The 22,801-nt window shown below is 34.5% G+C and overlaps 1 protein-coding gene across 2 annotated transcripts in view; it reads left to right on the top strand.

Moving 5' to 3' along the window:
* Positions 1-22,801, top strand: part of LOC148942872 (unconventional myosin-IXb-like) — a 251,047-nt gene that overhangs the window by 188,766 nt on the left and 39,480 nt on the right. The window contains exons 17-22 of one of the 2 annotated variants that reach the window (XM_089102721.1): positions 1,084-1,309; positions 5,125-5,340; positions 7,638-7,747; positions 9,015-9,179; positions 11,753-11,922; positions 17,298-17,507. In XM_089102721.1, the coding sequence (XP_088958847.1) occupies positions 1,084-1,309; positions 5,125-5,340; positions 7,638-7,747; positions 9,015-9,179; positions 11,753-11,922; positions 17,298-17,507 (1,097 nt within the window). The remainder of the gene's footprint in view (positions 1-1,083; positions 1,310-5,124; positions 5,341-7,637; positions 7,748-9,014; positions 9,180-11,752; positions 11,923-17,297; positions 17,508-22,801) is intronic. The other variant, XM_089102722.1, reaches the window with a different exon arrangement.

Below are 22,801 nucleotides of genomic sequence, written 5' to 3'. Positions count from 1 at the left end.
CAGAACACTGTTTCCTTTTTTTTGTGAAGGAAATTTTCCTTTGTGTAATAAAGCTGGAGTCTTTATAATGTAATATTATGCGAGTCCAGTCTGGCAATTGAAAATTATATTTTTTGTATTTTCATTGAAAAAATTGAAAAAATCGGATAGTTAATCAATTATGTGTATCAGAACACTGTTTTCTTTCTTTTTGTGAAGGAAATTTTACTTCGTATGATAAAGTTGGAGTCTTTATAATGTAATATTATGCGGGTCCAATCTGGCAATTGAAAATTATATTTTTTGTATTTTCATTGAAAAAATCGAAAGAATCAGATAGTTTACGATCGTAATAAATGATATTGATCAGAACACTGTTTTCTTTTTTTTGTGAAGGAAATTTTCCTTCGTACGTTAAAGCTGGAGTCTTTATAATGTAATATTATGCGAGTCCAATCTGGCAATTGAAAATTATATTTTTTGTATTTTCATTGAAAAAATTTAAAAAATCGGATAGTTTATGATCATTAAGGGTAAATGGTTTCAAAACGGACCCACTATGTTGATCAGAACATTGTCTCCTTTTTTTTGAAGGATTTTTTTTTCCCTGATAAAGCTGGAGCCTGAATTCTAGAAAACTAGTTGTGCTCAATCTAATAATTAAAAGATAGTTTTTATTTATTGAAAAAAAAACACCCCTAAATTTCGTAAAATGCTTTTATGTATCTTCATGAAAAAAAACTTACTAATAATGACATTGGTCCATTCCTCGTAGATAAGTTTTAGTAGAAAAGGTGGGCGAATTGCAAAACCTTTTTAAAATGGGGATCAATCAAAGTATTTAAATGCATATTGTTTGGGCTACAAATTAGTGGAAAGTCACTTAAACAGCTGCCTAATTTAATTTTTTTTTTTTTTCGAAAAGTGCTCAATAGTCCATTCTTATAGGCAGAATTTTGATTCCTGCTCCTCATCGGAGTCCAGTCTGCTTTCTTCTAGAGAAGTTTTATGCAAGAAGTCTGTATGTAGAATAAATATGCAATAAGTAAAAATGAAATAGGGCAAGCTTTATATCTTTAATGTGTTTCTTTTAAATTTGTTTAGTTCTCCAAGTGACGTTGTGGAGTACCTGGAGTCAGCAGGATTGATCAAGGATCACTATCAAGTTGGAGCCAACAAGATCTTTCTCCGTGAATCTGAAAAGGCGAAGCTGGAAGCCCGGTTACACCAGACTATTCTTGCCTCAATTATTACTATTCAAAGATGGTTTCGTGCTAACGCGGAAAGGAGGAATTATCTCACTTTGCGGGCTGCTGTTATCAAGATACAGGTTTAGTATTAATTTACTCTTCATCTAGGATGAATTTCCCTTCGGCAACCGTGTTTCAAGTCGTCAAGTGAAAAATAATGCCTAAGAGTATTTTCGAGATGTCTTTGATTAGCCTTTTCTGATCAAACCACCCTTAACCCATTTGTCGCTTTTGATTTCTTAAATGAAAAATACCAAGAAAAGGGCATTTGAACCCCCTCCTCAATTGGTATTTTTCAAAATCCAGGGAAGTAGTGTCAAATATACAAATATTTCAACTATAGTTCCTTTTCCCCCTTGCTTTCCGATAAAATATGTTCTTTAATTCTTTTTTTCTAGTTCAATCACAAACTTTTTTTAGAATCGCTAGAAAAGTCAGAAATTAGCCAGTTTCTTCCTTCATATGTTCGTTATGAAAGAGATAATCAAAGAAACAATCAGCAATCGCAAAGTTTTATGTGCTTAATTTTGAAAACTGTTAAATGTAGCAATTTTCTTTGCATTTCTTTGTGTCAAAAAACACACACACATCAGTCTTACCAAAGCTAGAAATGTGGTTTTCATCAATTTTTAGAAGAAGGGTTGAAACACCCTGTTAAGGGTTTCCGACTATGATAATTCGGCTGATATAATTTTATTTGGGTGCTCTACCCTTTTAGAGGGGTTTCAAGCTTTTTTTCGTCACTGCCTTTTATTTTTAAGTTTAACATGAATGATAGCTACCACTCTCAAATGGTGACTATTTTGCATTTAATAATTTATTTTAAAACCTGATTTTGATTTTCGGTGACTATGGACTGTGTTTTGCTTTTTACTAAGCAGCAGCTATTGCTGTAACCATGGAAAGGGGAAGGTCTTGAGGATGGCATTGGCTACCGAAGCTCGCTTAGCTTTCAATCTTATACTCGTGACGAGCAGAAAGCTGCCAAAACGATATTTGCGAGAAGACGAGAATTGGCAAAACTTGAAAAGTGAATCCAAGCCACTAGGGGAAGTGTTTCAGGCTGGTGGCTTTTAACCCTAAATTCAAATTATTAAAGTCATGTTCACATCATAATTCAAATCATACGCTCACTATTACTTTACAACCAGTATTGGGAAGGGGAATTCTCTTCCTTCTGCCCTCCCATTGTACAAGTATAAACCCGCATAGAAAAGAGATATTTCATCAATTTTATCGAACTTTGGCGAATTTCTAAAATTGTGTCTTGGCTCTGGTTTACGCCAGTGGCACCAAATGCAGAGACAAGGCCATATCTGTGTGTGTGTGTGGGGGGGGGTTGAGTCCCCCCCCCCTCGAACCGTTTGTCCGATTCGTAAAAACATAATAAAATGAATATAAACAAATTTTTTGATGTGTTAAAAAAAGGTTATACCCCCCCCCCCCAGGAAAAAAACCTTGATATGACCCTGTGTAGAGGGTCCGAAAGGATTTGTTTTGTGAATATATAATACAAAAGGCATACACGAAAGTATAGGGGGAGTAGGTTTTTTTGTCCTTCAATTTTTAAATGATTTTCAAAATCCAAGTAATCGGATTAACGGCGCGGCGCGTCTTGACTACCTAAGGTACCTGCGTTGGCCCGGTAATGTGTTGCTACAGCCGTGTGCGATCTCTGGGTCCCGTATTACTAAGCTAAAGTCAGACCCACTGCGCCACCACAGGGCATCTAAAAATCCAGAGGATGCTAGTGCCTTTTTTCAAATAACTTGCTTTTTTAGTCAGTATATGTGACTATTTTTACTAGTTAGCCGTTAAGATACGGCTTATCACGAATAACCCCCTTCATATTAGAAGGAACTTACAGATACTAGCTTGAGATAATCTATCGTTTTAGCTCTTTCACAGACTAGAAGAAGTACATACAATGAACAAATTTAGCTTACAAATGGATCTTCAAATATAAGTAGAAGGCCTATAAGTTCTGGCCTCTCTTATGCCGGGAGAAAAATCTTGATTAGCACCCCTCCCCTCTCTGTCTCTTAAAACTGTCTAGTCCAAGTTTTTAACAAAATTTGAATGCAAAATATAAAAAATAAACTAAAAGTGATTAAATTCGGGCTACTTACTTTTATTTTCAAGGAATGGTGATGAAGAGAGGGGAAAAATGAAAATTTCAAATTCAGTTTGCTTGTACTTACTGCCAACTGCGCGTTCTACTTTATTTTAATAAAAATTCTATTAAAAAAAAATCTGAAAATGATTATAACCGTTAGATTATTTATGTGAAGCTTTTTCGCCCCTAAAATTTCTGCGCCCGGGGCAAAAGACCCTCTGCTCCTGACCCTAATACCGCCTCTGGTAGACGCTTATTCGGACATGGTAATGACGATTTTCTTTATCTATCTTTGAAATGACGCTAACGTCACCAAAGCATATAGACACCTTTAATAATTTTATATTTAAAATTAACTCTATGATCCCACTTATGACATCCTTTTATTTAATTTGGGCTGAAGGGCTAAGAAATGGAGATCATCGCCGCCGGTAGGGACTGTAAAGTGTAGTGCCGCATACTTTTTATCATTTTTAAGACGGAATCTAGGTAGCATTCTGTTCTTAATGTGGCTGTCTTCTGTGGATATAGTAACCTAACCCCCTGGTGTCTTGCACGAGTGCAAACAATAAATGGGTTTTTTCAAACAAAGACGGAATCTAGGTAGCATTGATGATCAATCACACCAGAAAATTCAATAGCTTTAGGTTTAGGCAACATTAAGCATTTCATGCGATAACTTATCCACTAAACATTTCAATTAACCTACCCTTAAAAAAAGTTGACTCAGTTAAACCAATAAAGGAAATAACCTAAGAACATGAACATCAATGACTTATTAATAAAGCATAGTTAATATATTTATTAATAAAAAAAATCCCACGAAAAACAAAAACGGAAGAGAAAAAGCAAGAGAAAAAAAAAGAAGAAGATCCCTCCCCAGCACGATTGTAATGAAAACCAAAAAATTATTACTAAATCTCTCCTTCAAAAGTCCCCGCATCCTGACAAAAATCAATCTTCGGGTACACTTGAAGAGCAATTCTTTAAATTAGGTATTATTTGACACAAACTAAATTTTTTCCCAAATGCTCACCTAAGTGAAAGTTTAGCCCTCCCAGATTTAATTAGAGAAATATGAAGCGCTTTGGAGTGAATATGAACAGAGGAACGGGAACTCAAACAATAGTAATATGACTAAACTATACAAATCAGCTTTAACCAAAAAAATAAATATTATGTTTAAGTTGGATGGGCATAATGCCCATTTTTACGAAATAAGGCTGGTTTTAGTTTGAAAAATGGCTCTTCAGCCTTGTGGCTATTTGTGTTCAGGGTTGCCACCTGTAGCACGAAAGTGCTATTTTAGCACTATTTCATCATCTGTGCACTGTAGGGCGTGCTAGATTGAATATATCACTTTTCCTCTTATATGACCAAATTCAAAATATAGACATATAAAATACAATTACATGATGTGTCTTACATCAAAATATATGTCAGAACATTTTTATACATGACAATCATCTAAGTACATTTAAAAATGGAATATGCGTGTGCGCGTGAATTTTCTCCTATCCATACACTTTTTATGCATACTTTTTTATTCCCTTACATTAAAAAAGATTAAAAAATTGACCTAAAAACTAATCAAAGCACGGTCCTTTTGCGCGTCGCGGTGCAAACCGCGACGCGTTAAATTGATGGTGGCACCGTAAATCGCTGTGTAGCACGCAAATTTGGGTAATTGTAGCACTTTAGAAACTGGCCGTTGTGGCAGCCCTGTTTGTGTGTTTATGTCCTGTGTGTTTGATTTAAGGATTTTTATTTGTTTTACAGTCCTATGTTAGGATGATTCTTGCTCAACGTCTCGTGATGAATATGAGAATGCGGAATATGGCTGCTACATTTGTGCAAAAAGTCTGGCGTGGCTATCGAGTGCGGAGATGGTATACACAACTTCGGTGTTCAGTTGTCCAATTTCAAGCAAGGGTACGAGGTAATAATACGAGAGAACGTTTTGCTAGTATGAAAGAAGAAGTGCAAAGGAAAAAGGTTTGTCCTTGTGTAATTGGTTTGTACTCTCATTTAGCTTTTAAATAGTTTTTTACAACTTTTTTTTATCGATAAAAGTCTAAAGAATTGGCCAAATCCACGTTTTGAAATAATTAATTCTTCTGTTTTTACAAAAAAAAAAAAAAAAAAAAAAAAAAAAAAAAAAAAAAAAGACTTAAATAAGACTTACTTACAAACACGTTGTGACTACGTTATACATACATATAAAAAAAAACAACATGCGATATGACGTGAAATAGGCAACCTAAGTTGCCAATTTATAATCTTTTAGCCTTATTTGGTCGAAAACGAATAAACTTGAAACGAAAAATAAAAAATCTGTCTTTCGTATTTGATGAACTTAATTTTGTACCAATAATACAAGAGAACATTAATTAATAATGAACACGTATCACTAATGTAAGACAGGGTTTTGCCAGTATGAAAGGATAAGTACAAAAAAAATAAATAAGACATGCCCCCCGATACACTGGCTCCGAAAATGTTTCCAGTTTCTTCATAAATTTATTGTTAATTTGTAGAATCGTAACTCTTGAGCTTGAACACGGTCACTGTTCTTACGCTTCTCTTATTTTCTAATGAACGCGTTGTTTTGCTCCAAGTATTTTCTTTTTAATGTACCTCTCTCTTCTCTCTTTTCTCTTTTCTCATCTCTCTTCTCTCCTCTCTCTCTCTCTCTCTCTCTCTCTCTCTCTCTCTCTCTCTCTCTCTCTCTCTCTCTCTCTCTCTCTCTCTCTCTCTGTCTCTCTCTCTGTCTCTCTATCTGTCTCTCTCTATCTGTCTCTCTCTTCTCTCTCTCTCTCTCTCTCTCTCTCTCTCTCTCTCTCTCTCTCTCTATCTCTCTCTTTCTCTGTCTCTTTCTTTCTCTATCTGTCTCTCTCTCACTCTGTATCTCTCTCTCTCTATCTCTATCTCTATCTGTCTCTCTCTCTCTCTCTCTCTCTCACTCTCTCTCTCTCTCTATCTCTCTCTATCTCTCTCTCTCTCTCTCTCTCTCTCTCTCTCTCTCTCTCTCTCTCTCTCTCTCTCTCTCTCTCTCTCTCTCTCTCTCTCTCTCTCTCTCTCTCTCTCTCTCTCTCTCTCTCTCTCTCTCTCTCTCTCTCTCTCTCTCTCTCTCTCTCTCTCTCTCTCTCTCTCTCTCTCTCTCTCTCTCTCTCTCTCTCTCTCTCTCTCTCTCTCTCTCTCTCTCTCTCTCTCTCTCTCTCTCTCTCTCTCTCTCTCTCTCTCTCTCTCTCTCTCTCTCTCTCTCTCTCTCTCTCTCTCTCTCTCTCTCTCTCTCTCTCTCTCTCTCTCTCTCTCTCTCTCTCTCTCTCTCTCTCTCTCTCTCTCTCTCTCTCTCTCTCTCTCTCTCTCTCTCTCTCTCTCTCTCTCTCTCTCTCTCTCTCTCTCTCTCTCTCTCTCTCTCTCTCTCTCTCTCTCTCTCTCTCTCTCTCTCTCTCTCTCTCTCTCTCTCTCTCTCTCTCTCTCTCTCTCTCTCTCTCTCTCTCTCTCTCTCTCTCTCTCTCTCTCTCTCTCTCTCTCTCTCTCTCTCTCTCTCTCTCTCTCTCTCTCTCTAAACAGGGAGATTAAAGAAGCAGGGGAAAGAACTTTATTTTAAGGTGGTGATTTGTAGGGGGAATTGAAGAGGGTAGTATCAGTTAGTTTTTTACCACTTGGAGACAAAAAGAAATTATTTGGAAAGCGTGAAATTGAAGTTGGGTCCAGATTTTTTAGAAATATATGGAGATGGTAACTTTGATTTAATTCATTTTGTGGGTTTTAATGGTGAGTTAAATGAATGGGGGGGGGGGGTCGGGGTTATTTGAAAGGGAGGAATGGGTGGATTCTTATTAAGTAATGGAAATATGTTGGGAATGAAGAAGCTGGAAAGGTTGATTGGTTTTGCTTTATCACATAAACACAGATTTCTTTAAGTTTTGTATTTATTCTGGAAGTAAGATATATTTGTTTCAAGTTTCTCTTGATGTGAGCTACTATATGAGCCATCGCAATGTAGGATTTTAGTTATAATAGATATCATGTGATTTTTCTCTTTTTGTTTCACCAGAGGATTTGCGTATTAAAATCAAGACCAGGAGACCAAGTCATCCTTTTTCATTTCTTCCCTTGTTAGTTTTGTGGTTTAGTCAAATTGACATCTGAATGTTTATTAATGCTTTATTTGTTTACCAGATTTTTCCAATATCCCAGTTAATTAAAAAACAAAACAAAAAACTTTAAGTAACATCGCTTGTTTAATTGAAAATTGCTAATTGTGTTAAATATTGTGTTTTCAGCAAGCCAAGTGTTCTCACTCAACAGATGAGGCTTTTCTATCAAAGGAACCAAGTCAAGAAGAACTAGATGACAAACCAGCGTTGCCGGATCATCTGCTTGATTCGGAAGGGTACTAAAATTTACTTTTTTCATGGTTTCTTCACTCTTTTATCGAAAAATTTATGACATGTAAAGTTGATTTTAACCAAGAGGTGCATGAAAGTACACTTTTTAAGCTGAAATGAGAAGCTTGATATCGTTATTTAGCGAATTGTCCGTTATTCAAAATAACAATGCTCCAATTTCCATTACGAAAGAGGATAGCCTACTGTACTTTGTACCTACTGAAAATAAAATCTTATTTCAATGAACAGTTCTAATTATAAGTTTACAATGATCATCGAGATGAAGACACTAATAATATGATTGTTTTTATTAGTACAGTATATTGAAAAAAGGCATAACAATCTTTTTTCAGATTTAATTTTTGATCTTCAAAACAAGTATAAAAATACAATCCAAAACCGCAAATAAAGCTATTTCTTAAAGAATAAATCTTCCAGCTTTATTTTATTTTTTCTCGTTCTCGAAACTCATCAATATTTTTTCCAACCAAGCATTAGAGCTCAGATAAAATTTTGAGTGACAGTTATCAGTTACCTCGCTAAAACAGCGAGTAAAATTAATAAAATGGATTTATGTTACGGTAATAAAATTGTCGATATGTGATAATAAAATTGTGATATTAAAATAGTAATAAATAATAAAATTGTGATAGTAGCTTGTTGTTTGCTAACAGCAAATTGCTGTTAAAATTGTTGCTAACAATGTTTTTCCAAGACGATGGAAATAAGACTGTTAACAGTTTTTTGTGTCTCTAGAATAAGGAGAAATTACGCTTTACTTAGAATTTTGATGCCCTTTCAACGAAGACGAGCTAAAAAAGCAAGTTAATAACCCCAATGTCAATGAAGTGAAATATGGGCTATGTTGGGCAGTAAAAAACAATTCGACCTCTCTCATAATGTTTATATTATGCACTGTTGACCTGCTATCCTATTGTGTAACTGATATACACCCGCAACATTGAAATTTCCTTTATTTGTAGCCACTAATGTTTGAATAAATTTAAATGATGCTATATAATTTACATGCACTTAAGATGAGAATATTTAAATAACTTTTTTTCTTAAGTTAATGGGTTTTTTAATTCTTTTTTTTTTTAAATCTATCTTATCTGAATTGAATACTTGTATATCTCTCTCTTATATCCGTCTGATCAATTTGACAGCTATAGTCCATTGTTTTACTTTTTGAAAAATTGCCGTTTTATTGTTCTACGAAACTTTTCGATGAACTTTTTAAAAACAAAAATTGAGGTGTTTGTTTGATTTTAGGAGCTCTGGAATTCAAGAAGACAGCGAAGGAGAAAGCTTTCATTCAGACCCGGTGCATAGAGCGAAATTCCCAACTGACAGTCCGTCTCCCCCTGTATCTCCATTTGGGCCATCCTATATTTCAGCTTCGTCAAACTTTCTTTATGAAGCTGAAAGAAAATACAGGCAAGTCTCTTTTTTGAAGACGGTTTTTGAACCCAAAAGTCTTAAGCAAGGTACATGCAGACAAAAAGGTTAACTACAGAAACTGGGCAACAGCACTTTGTTATAAAGAATGTGAATGGTATTCTTAACTAAGTTATTTTAACTGTTTTATTTAAATAACTTAACACAACAAAGAATAATAACCCCAAACGGTGATCAGAGCTTGCTCTTAATATTAACCCCCAACGGAGATCAGAACTGACAAAAAAATAATAATCTCTTCATAATAATAATAACAACGAACAGCGTTACGACCATAACGTCATAATCATATCACAATTGTAACCATAGCTGCGTAATCGTATCACAATCGTCAACGATCATTGTAGGCAGTAAAGGAAGGGCCACAATAATACTAAGGCTTGCACTCCACTCTATATAAACAACCTACATAGATTACGACTTATTTGGGTATCCTTAAAACCTACAGAAAACCGTTCCAAAGAAGAAAAAACCTCTCATTTGGCATCTCCCTGAGACGCTATTGCTCGATCGCCACTTCAGGCCGCCACGTTCGGTGCTAGGTGGGGAAAGAGTATCCCACAGGTACAACCGAACGCCTAACTTTTGTCTATGCTAAAAACCCCGGGATGTATTATATTATAAGATATCTTCATCAAAATAGGAGCCGAATTCTCTTAAAACAAAGTCGTATTAAACCTTCCAAAATCAGGACCTAGGCTAAGAGAAAATATAGCCATAGTAAAATTGTAAGATGCACTCATTTCTGAGCTTGGAGATGAGTTGCTGCATAGCTGACTTTTTCTTATCACTACATGGCCGTAGTTGCCGCCGTAGCTGCAACATAGTGAGGAACGAACCACGGCCCATAGTAACCAAACTAATGCTAGAAGCCATCTTCTTATTTCTCTTTTATTTATAACTAACTAACAAAGCCTGCTTCGCAAGCCTTTGCCTCTCTTCACTCGCTTTGGCGTTCAGTCCTAGCAGATGTAACTCCAGTTGATGACGTCTTATGTTTACTGACTCATTTATTTACGGTTGAACTTCTTAGATTGTGTACGGTAGTCCTATAACAGATAATAGCAATTATATTTCAAAGGTAATAAGTACCATATACTTTTTTGTGTTAAGCACCAAAAGCAATGAATTTCCTAAATCCTCTAAGCTAAACCCTGGGTCTTTACCTCAGTGTAAGAAAAAGTAGTAGACGGGACTGAGAAAGAATTAACCCAGATTTCGTACCAGCCCACCACCATCTACTGATTCAAAATGTTCTTTTTTGTCTGTTCTTTTTGGTGAAGAATTAAAAACAAATTCGAATGAGTGTTCATTAAATAAAGATACTTTGAAATCGGCACTTCAAATAAAGATTAAATACGTAAGTACTTCAGTATCATTTTATTACTAAAAGAAATTGAAAAAAAAAAGTTGAATTTGCTATTGGTTAAGAACCTTTCAGTGGAATTCTCAATGTATTCCTCAAGTAAATTGTTTTCCACTTCCTGCCGAACAAAACCCGATTTCACAAAGAATTCAGTCTTCATGCCTGAATTAATAAATGAAAAAAAAAAAAAAAAAAAAAAAAAAAAAAAAACAAGTGAGTTTCGATGTTACTAGTCATTCAATCATTCAATTACAAAAGAAGCTAGACTAGTCTTTCCTCCTTGCGATAGAAGAGGGTATATTCCTGCCAAACTTCTTTATTCTCAGCAAAGGTGTATCCATAATTTTTGCTCGGAGGAGGGGGTTACAAAAAAAATCACAAAACTTATAAAAAATCAGTTTTTTATGCATTTTGTTACTTTTTTACGAGTCTGACAAAAGATATTTTTTTTTTGGGGGGGGGGGGGTCTCAAAACCGGTTGACCAATCCCTCCCCTCCCCACCTGGATATGGCCTTGCTTTTCAGGCTTGCGAAGAACCATGCTACGTGATAGCTAAAAGACGATAGATGGTACCAGCGAACTTCTTTTTCCCCTCCTGCATCTGTATCTAAGATGTCAAACGCCAGAAGAAGTAAGGGAGGAGTATCTAAGATTCAAGATTAGTACCAGAGTACTTCTTTTCTAATAATTTCTAAATTTGTTTCCGTGTCCATTCTTCATGTCTACTTTTGTATCTGAGAATGAAACTAAATGTTCCCTTTTTTCTACCTCTTGTTAGCAAAGGCTCAAGAATGTAATAAAAACTAAAATTATGCATTAGGACGTTTTTCTATGCATGAGATTTGGCAAGGATCCATTTTAGTAAAATGATATATTTTCAGGCAGTGTTGGCCTTTTCCTGGGGAGAACATGGGGAGCCATGTTCCTATAATTATAACTTGAAAAGCATATTAACATTTTTATGCTGTATAAGATTGACTTTTCCCCTCTACTGAAGTATTACTATGATTTCTTTATTATATACCAAAGCACAGTTGGAAGGGTAAGAATTTCCACCTAAGACTGATCTGAAAAACTCCTGAAAAGCAGCTTTGAAATACACGTTTTTCAATTATCCCCCTTTACCCTGCTTCAGGGTAGGACCTGTGCATTAGGGACTTATGATAACATATTGATCTTTTATAGCATGCGGAATCCTTCGTATTCCCGAACTGCTTCTCATATTGATGGTGATCGACTAAGGAATAGATTAGATCTGAAGCTAGGCCCACCAACTAAACCATCGTATAAGTCTGTTATGCCTTCAACTCTTAGTCCGCTTCGGACTGTATCTGCAGAAGAAGTGAATCAAAGTGGTAAGTCTCTTTTCATGACTCTTTCCAGTTTGGTGTAGGTATTCCGTCCTCCTTAACCTAAAAGCTGGGTCTCAATTTTCTTTTTGAAAGAAAGTGTCAATCTGCCAATTAGCAATATTTTAGTCTTGCTATAACCTCGACCCGGTGAATAGGTAATAAACTGTCCATTAAACTTTTGCCACTTCTATTTCGCTCCATACTTTACATGTTTCCTATGCAATTATTTTCTTGATTCATGTAGTAATCTAGGGGGGGGGGGTATTATTATGAATTCTTTCAAAATCAGAATGTTTATCCTATATGCAAATTGTGAACGTAAAGTATAGGATTAGGACTGTACAAGCAGAGCTAGTAGCACTTATCATTTCCTTGCTGTCGTTTCTATCTGTTTCATTTCCTTTCTGTTTGTTCATTTATTCGATCTCGACTAACAAGCCATTGAAAACAAAATGTGTCCTGATTAATTTTAGTTTTGACCTTTGTCTAAACTTTTAAAATGAAAGTTTAAAATAGGGATAAAATCCTTTTTAATAGACAGTGTATAGAAGTTCACAAAAATACCAGATATTTCGGTCACATATACAGTGACCGAAATATCTGGTACTTTCTGTGATTTTCCATACACTGTCTATTAAAAAGGATTTTATCCCTATTTTAAACTTTTATTTTATCGTCATGGAAAGGCAGTGTGGTCTCAAAAATTATCTACGTCTAAACTTTTGTTTCATAGGTGTGTGTTTTTGTTGGTTTCTTTGTTTTAGTGTGTGTTTTTTTTAGCTGTGGAAATGTAAATCGGAAGCTTTTAGCCGATCAAAGGATTGTCCATGCTCTAGTTCAAGGGTAATTATTTACATAAAACGAAGACAAAATATTGTGTTTAAGAAATAAGACAATAAGGGTAAATGACTTGATCACACTCGTTAGAAAACCAAGAAGTCATTAGAAAAAACCATAAAAGTTGGGACATTTCAACTATGGCTTCCTTGTCCGTAGAAAATGCACATCAGCTGCAATAACTAGTTCGGCATCTAAGGACCCCCACAGGGCCCTTTCTTCCCTCTTAAGAAGACCAACAATATACAAAATATTCCAATATCTAAAATAAGTGTAATTCTTTTTAGGCCGAAGAAACTGTTTTTAATCCTTGCGCCCTTTTACGGACTCCCCCCCCCCCTTCTTCTTTGACGAACTGCTGTGCATGTCCTTGTCTTCATTTAAGTATTGGTCCTGGAACTTTAATTCCAACCTTGTATATAATAGTAAAATAATACTCGATAATTCTTCATAAGTTCAGCACGCTAGGTTAGGGCAATAATCTCAGTAGTAACTTTCAAAATCGACCTTATTTCATATTAGAAAAGGTAATTAGAAAGGCCTTCCCGTGAAGCTACATCTGGAAACTCTGGGGACTGTGGTACAAACCTGCCTGTCATAAGGCCCTCTCCCTCATTGAATGAGGATCCTTGGTAAATATAGTGAAGCAAATATTGAATTTTGTTCTGTGTTTGCGTCATGTGGTTTTGTGTTATGATGGCCTGTCAGCAATAGTAGCAGTTGTATTCTTCTTAAAATAAATGGAAATAAATCACAAAATCAAACGAACTAAGTATATACGGTAGATGGCTTCATAAAATAAAAAATGAAGACAACAAAAATGGGAAAGTTGTCCTGGGATACGCTTAGTACGCTGGTGAGCTCAGTATAGGAGTAATATAATCTCTAGTTGATGTGGGCATTTTGGCCATGATATTAACCGTTAATCTGTGTGGTTAGTTGATTTACAGCAGGCTCAGACACTCAGACAAAATTGTCTCTCTCCCTGTTCAAATTGTTGCTTTGTCTGGAGAATATTACTTTTTTACAAGTATAAAAAAGATAAGCGGAAAATTTGCGTTCGTATAAGCTATTATTCGCATGTTTTTATCCCCCCCCCCCCTCGTTCTAATTTCAAGAATAACGCCGTTACTGTTGGGACACTGCCATTTTTTGGCCAAGGGATCGTTTTATCTGTGTGTCTGAACTTTCCACTAGAGAGGTTTTCGACGCTTAAGAGGATTCGATACCTCAAAGGATGACTCTATCTCATCCATTATAAACTTTTATTTTGCTTGATCAAACTTTTCAAAATCAATTAGGCGGTTTTGCCTTAGCTTTTAAAGCTTTAATAAGAGATCCAAATAAAAGACGGAAAGCTAAAACCGATACCTACGTGCCCAGAATCTTAGAAAAACCATTCAACTTCTCCCGTTTTGTGCCGGAGATAGAGATATTCAAATTTAATGAGAGTATGAACTCTGTTTTTTCGATTAAACAGAGCATAATTTTCTTCTTAGAGTTCAGGAAAGGACAGTCCCTAAAATATTCTAACATACCTGCTTGGAAGATATTAAAAATCAGCTGAAAGGAAGCTTCATTGAGTAATTTCATAGCTTTGAAAGTTCCCTGTTGTGCTAACCGCCTTGATTGAAAACTTGGTTGACACAGGATGTATATTATTTATGCTGAATGTACATTAAATAGACAGCGTTCTGCTTAATAATTAGTAAGAAATTATACATTTTCGTTTTTTTAAACTAGCCTCTCATTAAATTTTTGAACTGTTGACCCATTAAGATCCCCTATCAATTTTTACCAAAATTCCTTTGGAAGTTCCCCGTGGGGCTGGAAAAATCTGCTAATAGGTCTTTTGTCTTTAAGACTGTCAGACGACGCTGAGACTCACAAAATTTGATTTCTTAAATAGTGTTGATGTAAAAATTAGCAGCGTCTACAAAAAGAAAATAGATACCAAGGATGTTACTTTTTAACGTAATATAAAAGCAACAGAAAGTCTTTTAGCTCTACAGAACAACACGTGATTTAGGTAATAGAAAATAAAAATATGTTCTGGGTCTTCACAAACCTGACGAAAAGATGTATAATCACATATTTTACCAGTTTTAAAATGTTTGCTAATTTTAACGTTAGAACCGTTGAGTTTTTTTTAATGCTCTTGCTGTGAGCTTTTTTTGTAACGCTAACTAAGAAAGTTCAAAAACCTCTCTACTATGAAATCTTTGAATACGATCTAACTATGAATTATTTAACAGATTAACTGAAAGACCAGTAATTGTGTGCTTTATTTATATACTCATTCAAGAAAAAATAAGTTCCCTTGGTAGGATCGATAATTTTAAACACTTATTAAAGAAATTTAATTTGACATTCTTATTCTACTTCTCATTTCATTTTTAATATGCTTACAGCAGCATATTCATAAAATAGCATTAACTTATTTAGGTGATAATTACATAAGATTTTAGTATTATGTAGCTTTTCACCTTCCATTAAGAAAAAAAGGTTCCGCAATTGAAAAAAAAATAATAGATAGGCTGGATATCTTAAATTATGTTTATGATTGATGTTATACGTTTATATTTTCTATAATATACCAAGTCCTTTAAAATTTCTGGGCTTAAAATGCCTAAAATTCTAGATCTTTTAATTTTCCTCGGGGCAATATTTTCTTTGTGGTGGGGTAAATGTGTTTTGGATTAAAATATCAGAACACTAAAGGCTCAGGTGCCATTTGTGTCAGTGTACCAAAAATTCTATTGCATTTCTTTGAAAGTAAATTCATTTGTGAAATTCGTGTTTTCAACAAACACAAATTTATTTGAAATAACTAAGTCATCTTATATTTCAATTTTGTTTCACTTTGTAATGACGCAAATTTAATTCTAAACACTCATTTCCCTACTGAGAAAGCTGAGAACAGTGCTCCAGATAAATTAATAAAATTTTATTTGTATTATTGATTTGATTTGTGTAAATTACATTTTAATGAAATCTATAAAGTTGTTCACAACCCAGTCACACATTCCGAGTTTGTTTTGTCTGTTTTCCGAACCTGTCAAAATAGGCTCCATCGATTTGTCAAGTCTGCTTTCTCCTATCTTATTTGGTTTCTAATATATCTAGAATTGTTTTTGCCATAGTGGGCTATGTCTTCTTTTCTTGCTCGCAGAAATAGTCTGAAAATCGAAGTTTTGAAAATCGTCAATTTTGAAGAATACATTTTACCTCCTCCCCCCGCATTTAGATGAGACGGTGCTCCTATATTAGATTTAATTTTTCGTATCTTAAATACTTTAAATATCCTTCCTTGTGTTAACAACTGCTTCTTAATAATCTTGAAAAAACACCCCGATTTAGAACGGGTAATAAGAAATGAACTACTCTAACGAATATATTTTGAATTTGTATTTATTTATTTTTTTATTTGCTTTTTTGTGTTACCTCTTCAGGCGATTTGATGTTCTTTTTTGTTTATTGATTTTATGCTTTCTCGATTTAATTTATTCTATTTTTATGTATTATTTACTCATTTGATAATCTATTCGTCTGAAAAAAAAAACAGTAGGTAACGCTGCAAAGAATTTGATTTAAAATATTGGGATCTACCTATCGCTACATTGTCAACAATTAATTAAAGTCAAGTCTAGAAGAGTTGGTGCAGCAGTATTGCGACATAACATAATTAAACAGATAATAGTTGTCGGAACTGCTTTGGTTGAATCAGGCTATTTTAATCTATTAGTTCGATTTTTTGGCTTTTTTACTATCCCTCTATTCATAAAACCGAATTCTTTCGGTGATCTAAATACAAGTAAATTCTTTTCTGCTTTTTTGAAACGTTGAAACGTTGTTCTGTTGACAATACAAATTTCAACCCACTGCCTTAGCCCAGATTTTTGTGTGTTCATATTCGCAATGTATCTTATTCTTCAGCTATACTTACCTGAAAATTAGGTTGTAATATATTTTCTCTGTGTCTTAAACTTTTCTTTTTTAAGCCCCCGATGGAGAGTTTTTTCACCCCCAACTTTAATCGGATGTATTTTTGTTGTTGAACCACCAGAAAAAAAATCCCGCTCAAAAAGTCTATACTTTCCAATACCCAATACTACATGTAAACAATGGACGAAGTTCATTACTTGCAGCCCTTCCCCCGGGGTCTTTGGGGATGAAGTCATCCACAAAGACAATTATTATATTTTTTTACTATGCTGAACAAAATGGCTATCTCAAAATTTTGATCCGAGGACTGGGAAAAAGTGAGCGGGGGAGGGGCCCTAGTTGCCCACCGAATTTATTGGTAACTTAAAAAGGGCACTAAAACTTCTAATTTCTGTTTGAATGAGCTCTCTCGTGATATTCTAGAACCGCTGGGTCAATACAATCACCCCTGAAAAAACAAAACAAATAAACACGCATTTGTGATCTTTCTTTTGGTAAAAATACAAAATCGAAAAAAAAAATCGTTTTTATTTCTTATCTTCTACTTTTACTTTACTAACGGTTTAATGTTTTCGCGGCTCTAATAACGTTTTTAGTTTGGAGAAGGCAAGTGTCGGAGGAAGGCTGGTTCTCACGTAAAAGCAAATCACCAACAGTACGCCCTTACGACCGATGTTGGACCTCTGGTCGATATGCCGACAGATCCCCTACGTTATCCTATACTTCTTCTACGAGTAGCATTACGTCACCTACCACGCCCACTAGAGGACTATTCTCCGGTGTTAAACAATTCATGTCGTTTATGAGTATGAGCTAATCCATCCGGAATGTCTTTACTGTTCTCTTTGTCCCGAATCACCAGTTTTACTCGCAACTCTCAATTTTGCATGATTAATTTTTTTTGCCTATACACGCTTTGTATCGCGTTGTACGAGTCATTTAGACGTACCTAATTGGTTTGCTTTACGCGCCTGCGATTTCTTGATCGTTTATTTTTTATTGTAGGCTCTATAAGACGGGTTCGCACTTTATTTAACGTTTTAACACTAAACTTTATTTTTTTCTTATTTTGCCATCGCAGCTACAACCCAGACTTGTTATGAACAGTAAGCTACAAAAATGATCCTACAATTTGACAAAAAAAAAATACATTTTGGCTAAAAAACAAAAAGGCGTTAATTGCCAGAACAATAGATAAAGCGACCCTGTACGTTGTTCAAATGGGCTATTCCGTAAAAAATCAGCCAGACCTTGATATTCATGGTGTGCATGATTTTTTTCATGCTTTATATTATAGATAAGCTTTTCTGAAAAATAAAATGTAGTAGATATAATAGAAGTAATAGAATAATAAAACTGATCGCAGAAATAGTAAAAATATTCACAATTAAAATAGCAAAACATTGAAATGCAGAAAGGCTTAATGGTAATTTAACAGAGCTGAAAACTAAAAAATTACTTTCTGGATGTCGAGGCGACGATGGCACAATTTTTACCCATTATCCCGAAGTGAAATTTTCACCCATTATCCGGTTTTGCCATTATCCGGAAGTGAAAAACTCCAGGAAATTTTCAAACGTATTGACGAACAAATTAAAGAATGATTTATGGAATTAATCGATTGATCCATTGTACCTGATTTAAGAGATATTTCAATTTAATTAAAAATAGTAATAAAGTGATAAAATCTTCACAAAATTGTCAAAAAGAGCAGGGTAGCTGAACTTTTACAGCATTAAGTTTCAATACTTAACAGAATACGGAATAAAGAACCATATTAACTTGAAAATGTGACGGGAGCGGGGGGCTATCTCCTTTTTTAGATAGGTCAGAAGGATCCACGTCCTTTCTGGAAAAAAAAAAATCATCAAAAATCGTGGGAAAATTATATCCCTTCCCCTTTTAAAGAATTAGGTCTCTACATGATATCTTTCATCTGTCAACGTAGGACATGTCTCAATTTGGTTGTTCTTTCCTTTCCTCCTATTTTTCCAAGAGTGTAGGTAGTGTGTGGTTTTAGAACATGGGTATTTTGATGGGAAAAAAAAATGAAGGAATCATCGAATGGGTGACTGTGCGACAAAGGAATGTCACTTCATAAGAACGGAACTCTATAATGAGCACTGAAAAATGAACTCAAATAAAGTCACTGAGTGAACTCAACAAAGTACAAATTAGGTTTCAAATTGAAGCATCATTGACTGCAATGTTTCAAACGCTAGCATTACATTCTTTCTTCGTATTTCTTCGCTTACTGCTTCGAGTTTGTCGTCCTGAAAATTTTACTGATTTGTTGGCTGGGTTGAAGTTGGATTTTGACGCCACATTCGCGAGAGAGCATGAAATAGATGGCGATTATTAAGACAATGGTTACAGAGTTTGATATCTGGCTCTTCTTCTTCCGTAGGATCATTATTTTATCGATGGGATGATTTTAACCTGCTACTTATCCCGTCTATAAAATCGGTTGTTTTTTTTTTCTTTCATCACAACGTAATCATTTTTCTTGGAAATGGAGCTAAAAAAATTATTTTTACGGGTGAAGTTTTGTTTGTACTTCGTAAGTTTGTTAATTTAATGTTTATTTTAATTATTTAGGCTAGAAGGTTACATGTTCTTTAAAAGTTTTAATCAAGAAAATGATCATGTAAAAAAAAAGAAAAAGAATCAGGGAAAGGCTTATTTTTGAGAATTGTACTGTCTTGATTGCATACGCATGATTAGTTTCGAAGAGACTTTGCATGAAAGAGAACTTGCATGACATAGTACAAATTGAATGGGTTGATATTAAATTAGTATAATGATGCTATGAGTATAAGTTTGTGTCTTAATTATGTTTTTTAGTTGATAGTTTTAAGTAAAACCTAAGTAATAGAAATTAGACAGCCCTCTCCTAATTTTCAAGAATGTTTAAAAACGAGCTGTTTTTGCAGATAACGCTGTTATCTCAGTATACCCCTTAGCTTTATCTCCCACAACCCGAACATGGGCAAAAATGGAATTCATTGATGTCAATTTACAGAAAGCGGGGGGGGGGGAGGGGCAAAATGTATTTTTCAATATCTAGGGGGTGGGGCAATTTAGTTTTTGTTTCAATAAAGATACCAAAAAAGCCATTTCTCAATGAAAATACTAAAGAAGATATTTTCCAATATACAGGGGGGAGGCAAAAAATCTTGCAGGGAGTTACTCCCTTCCCCAGTAAACAATTGGAAGGATCCTCATAAATAATTTACACATTGGTAGAGTGGTGAAAAATTTCTTCTTAAATATTTTCGTGTCCCCCTCCTCCTAGTCAGGAATCCTTTATCATTGACCTCCCTCTGTATCCCCCTAAAACAATCTATACCTCCTTTTACATGATTCCTTCATTTTTATTTTATCTGCCACCATAAATGAATGAAATTTAATATTTGGAACATGAAATCCTGTTTTTTCATTTTTTTTTTTTTTTTTTTAGTTGTTTTTGTGTTCAACGGTAAACATGTACCTTTCCAGGAATTTGTTTGAGCGTTTGAAGTTTTTCTCATCCCCGGGAAAATTTATTTTATCCAGTTGACAATATCAGACAGTATTAGCTTATTGTACCATACTGGTTAAGTAATTAATTTATTCAGAAACAGAGGCATCCTACCCTAACCTTGAAGCTAATACCGCAATTTTCTTAAATATATAAATCTTGCTTTTTGAGTACGGTGTTTTGATCTTGAAATTTCTTCCGTGCTTTCTTTCGTCTTTATTTAGATTTTATACGCCATCTATTCTTCTATGAAATATTGACGGTGTAGGGTGTGGCATTAGCAGTTTAGGTATCTTGATTTAGGTTTTTTTTATGAAAATGAGCTGATCGTTAAAGGAATATAATAAATATTAAGTTTTCAACACTTGCTTTAAATCACATTTCTATGCTTATAGTTCTTCTGTTTTAGGTCAGCTAAAAATTCCTCTTACTAAAAAAAAAGAAAAAAGGGAATTATTTCTTATTTTCCAAAAGAGAAAATTAAATTGATATTCTACTTCTTTGGAGTTTCTTCTTTGGAATAGCTTTTATGGGTGCTAATAATGATCCTATGTGGGCGGCAAATAGACAATGCCTCAAGTGAATTTTTTTTTGTGTGTTTTAAATGACGAAACTCAGCTTCATTTACACAAAATAAAAGCCAGGGAAAGAGGATAATCGCTTATTATACTGTGAATAACTTCTTTTTCCGACTTCAATTTTTATATATATCATTAAAATATATGGGAATATGTATCATTTATATATGGGCATATATCATTAAATTCGGCGCGTTTTGGTGAAAACCAAATGGAATTTCAGTTGGAGAACTAAGAAGGTGAAAAATAGAGCATATCCAGTGCTATGGGATTCAAATTGTAGGGCCAGTGGGACGAGCTTTGCTCGGTGAAAAGAAAGACAGTTTTTTAATCTCTTTCGCAAAAGAATTTTTATTTTATTTTGTTTTGATCATTGTAGAAAGTAGAACGATTAGGATATTGGATATCTGGGTATTAGTGACGGTATTCAAACGGAAATGGTTTTTTTTTTACCAAGTATTTCATCCGAATTACTTATGTAAATAGTAATCCTTTTTTTTGGCGCGAAGCAATTCTTCCGGTTTCGGTTTTTTCTTTTTCGCAACTGACTCTTCTTCTTCGTGATAAGGATATGCTTTACTCACGCCATAGCCTGAACTGCCCATGACGTTTTCCCTTAGTCTACCTATCGGAGGAAAAAAACATTGCAAATGAAATTTCTAATAAACACGCGATCTCATTGAGACCTTATATATTCCTTTAAAAATATGTACATGGGGAAATCTCGGATAAAGCCTGTTCATAATGATAATTTATTATTTCTTGGATTAAGCTGACAGTATTCGTGGGAGTTGGCTAATACTAAACTCACTCATGCTGAATGTCTAGCTAGTGTCTAGAGCTGGATTTGCTCCAAACTCAAGTTCAACTTATTTGACATTGGTTATGGTCTAGCCAGCATGAGAGTTTCATTTTTAATTTTTTGTTGTATTCAAAATAGCTAAATTAAAAACACATTGACGAATGGAACAAATAATCAGTTAAACATTGGTAAGAGCTTTTCAAAAGGCTTATAAGGGGACAGGAACGTTTATATAATAAGATAGATTCTTGAATAATGAACTGAGAATTTAAAATTGAAGATTTTGTCGTCGAAACGTTCTATTTGAGCAAATCGAAACTTGCCAATCAGATCGTTATTCGACAAAATTGAATAGCTATAAATCTTTAAGTTATTATTTAATGTTAACTTATCTGAACATTAAAATTCTTTTTTGCAAACAGAAATGTTTTAACACTAGCATTCGATAAAAGAGACTTATTGTATGAGCTGAATCTCCGAATTAGTAAATGGCCATTGTGAACTGTTGAAGTCTTGGTTGTTAGGACCCTCGTCTAAACGTCTCCTATATCACAGTTTAGTCGAATTTAGTTAAAGCCCCATTTATAAAGAGATTTTACTAATAATAAGGTTTAGCTTACCGCTAATTTGAGCCAATCAGAAATTTCCGGCCTACCTGAATTCTTTCAAAAATATGATTGGATCAAATTAGTGTTAGCTAAATTTAATTAGTAGGATCTTATTGTGAATGCCTTATGGCTTTTTGGACGTAAGGGGCAATTTAATGTTAGTTTTTTCTCTAGCGGCGTCAAGTGGTAGGAACCAGAATAGAATTTTAACATGTCATTTAGAAATACAACACTAAAAGAAATAGGGTAAGTCATCGCTTCTCGGGAAGTGCTTTCTTTGATATGTTAATATTTAATATAAGCTGAATAAAAGGAATGGGATAATAATTTACATATTCCTCAGCTCTGCAGACTTTAATATTATCTATAATGGCAAAATCTTGACCTCCAACACATCTAGCATATACAATTACTTTCTAAATTAACAATACCTGACAAAGGATTTAGCAGCTACTTTGGATTACATACAGTGCTACTTGATATTCGATGCGATACCACAAGCATCGATAGCACAAATATAGTTCAGTTGTATCGCGCTGATAAATTAATTCTCGTGAACATTATCATTCTTTTTGTGAAAACGTTTCTACCC

This window comes from Artemia sp. Qi Xiang Cuo, chromosome 16, assembly GCF_049724085.1.
Source record: "Artemia sp. Qi Xiang Cuo chromosome 16, ASM4972408v1, whole genome shotgun sequence".
Taxonomy (NCBI): Eukaryota; Metazoa; Arthropoda; class Branchiopoda; order Anostraca; family Artemiidae; genus Artemia; species Artemia sp. Qi Xiang Cuo.
Note: the sequence above shows the minus strand (reverse complement) of the source record. Positions and strands in the feature narration are given on the sequence as shown.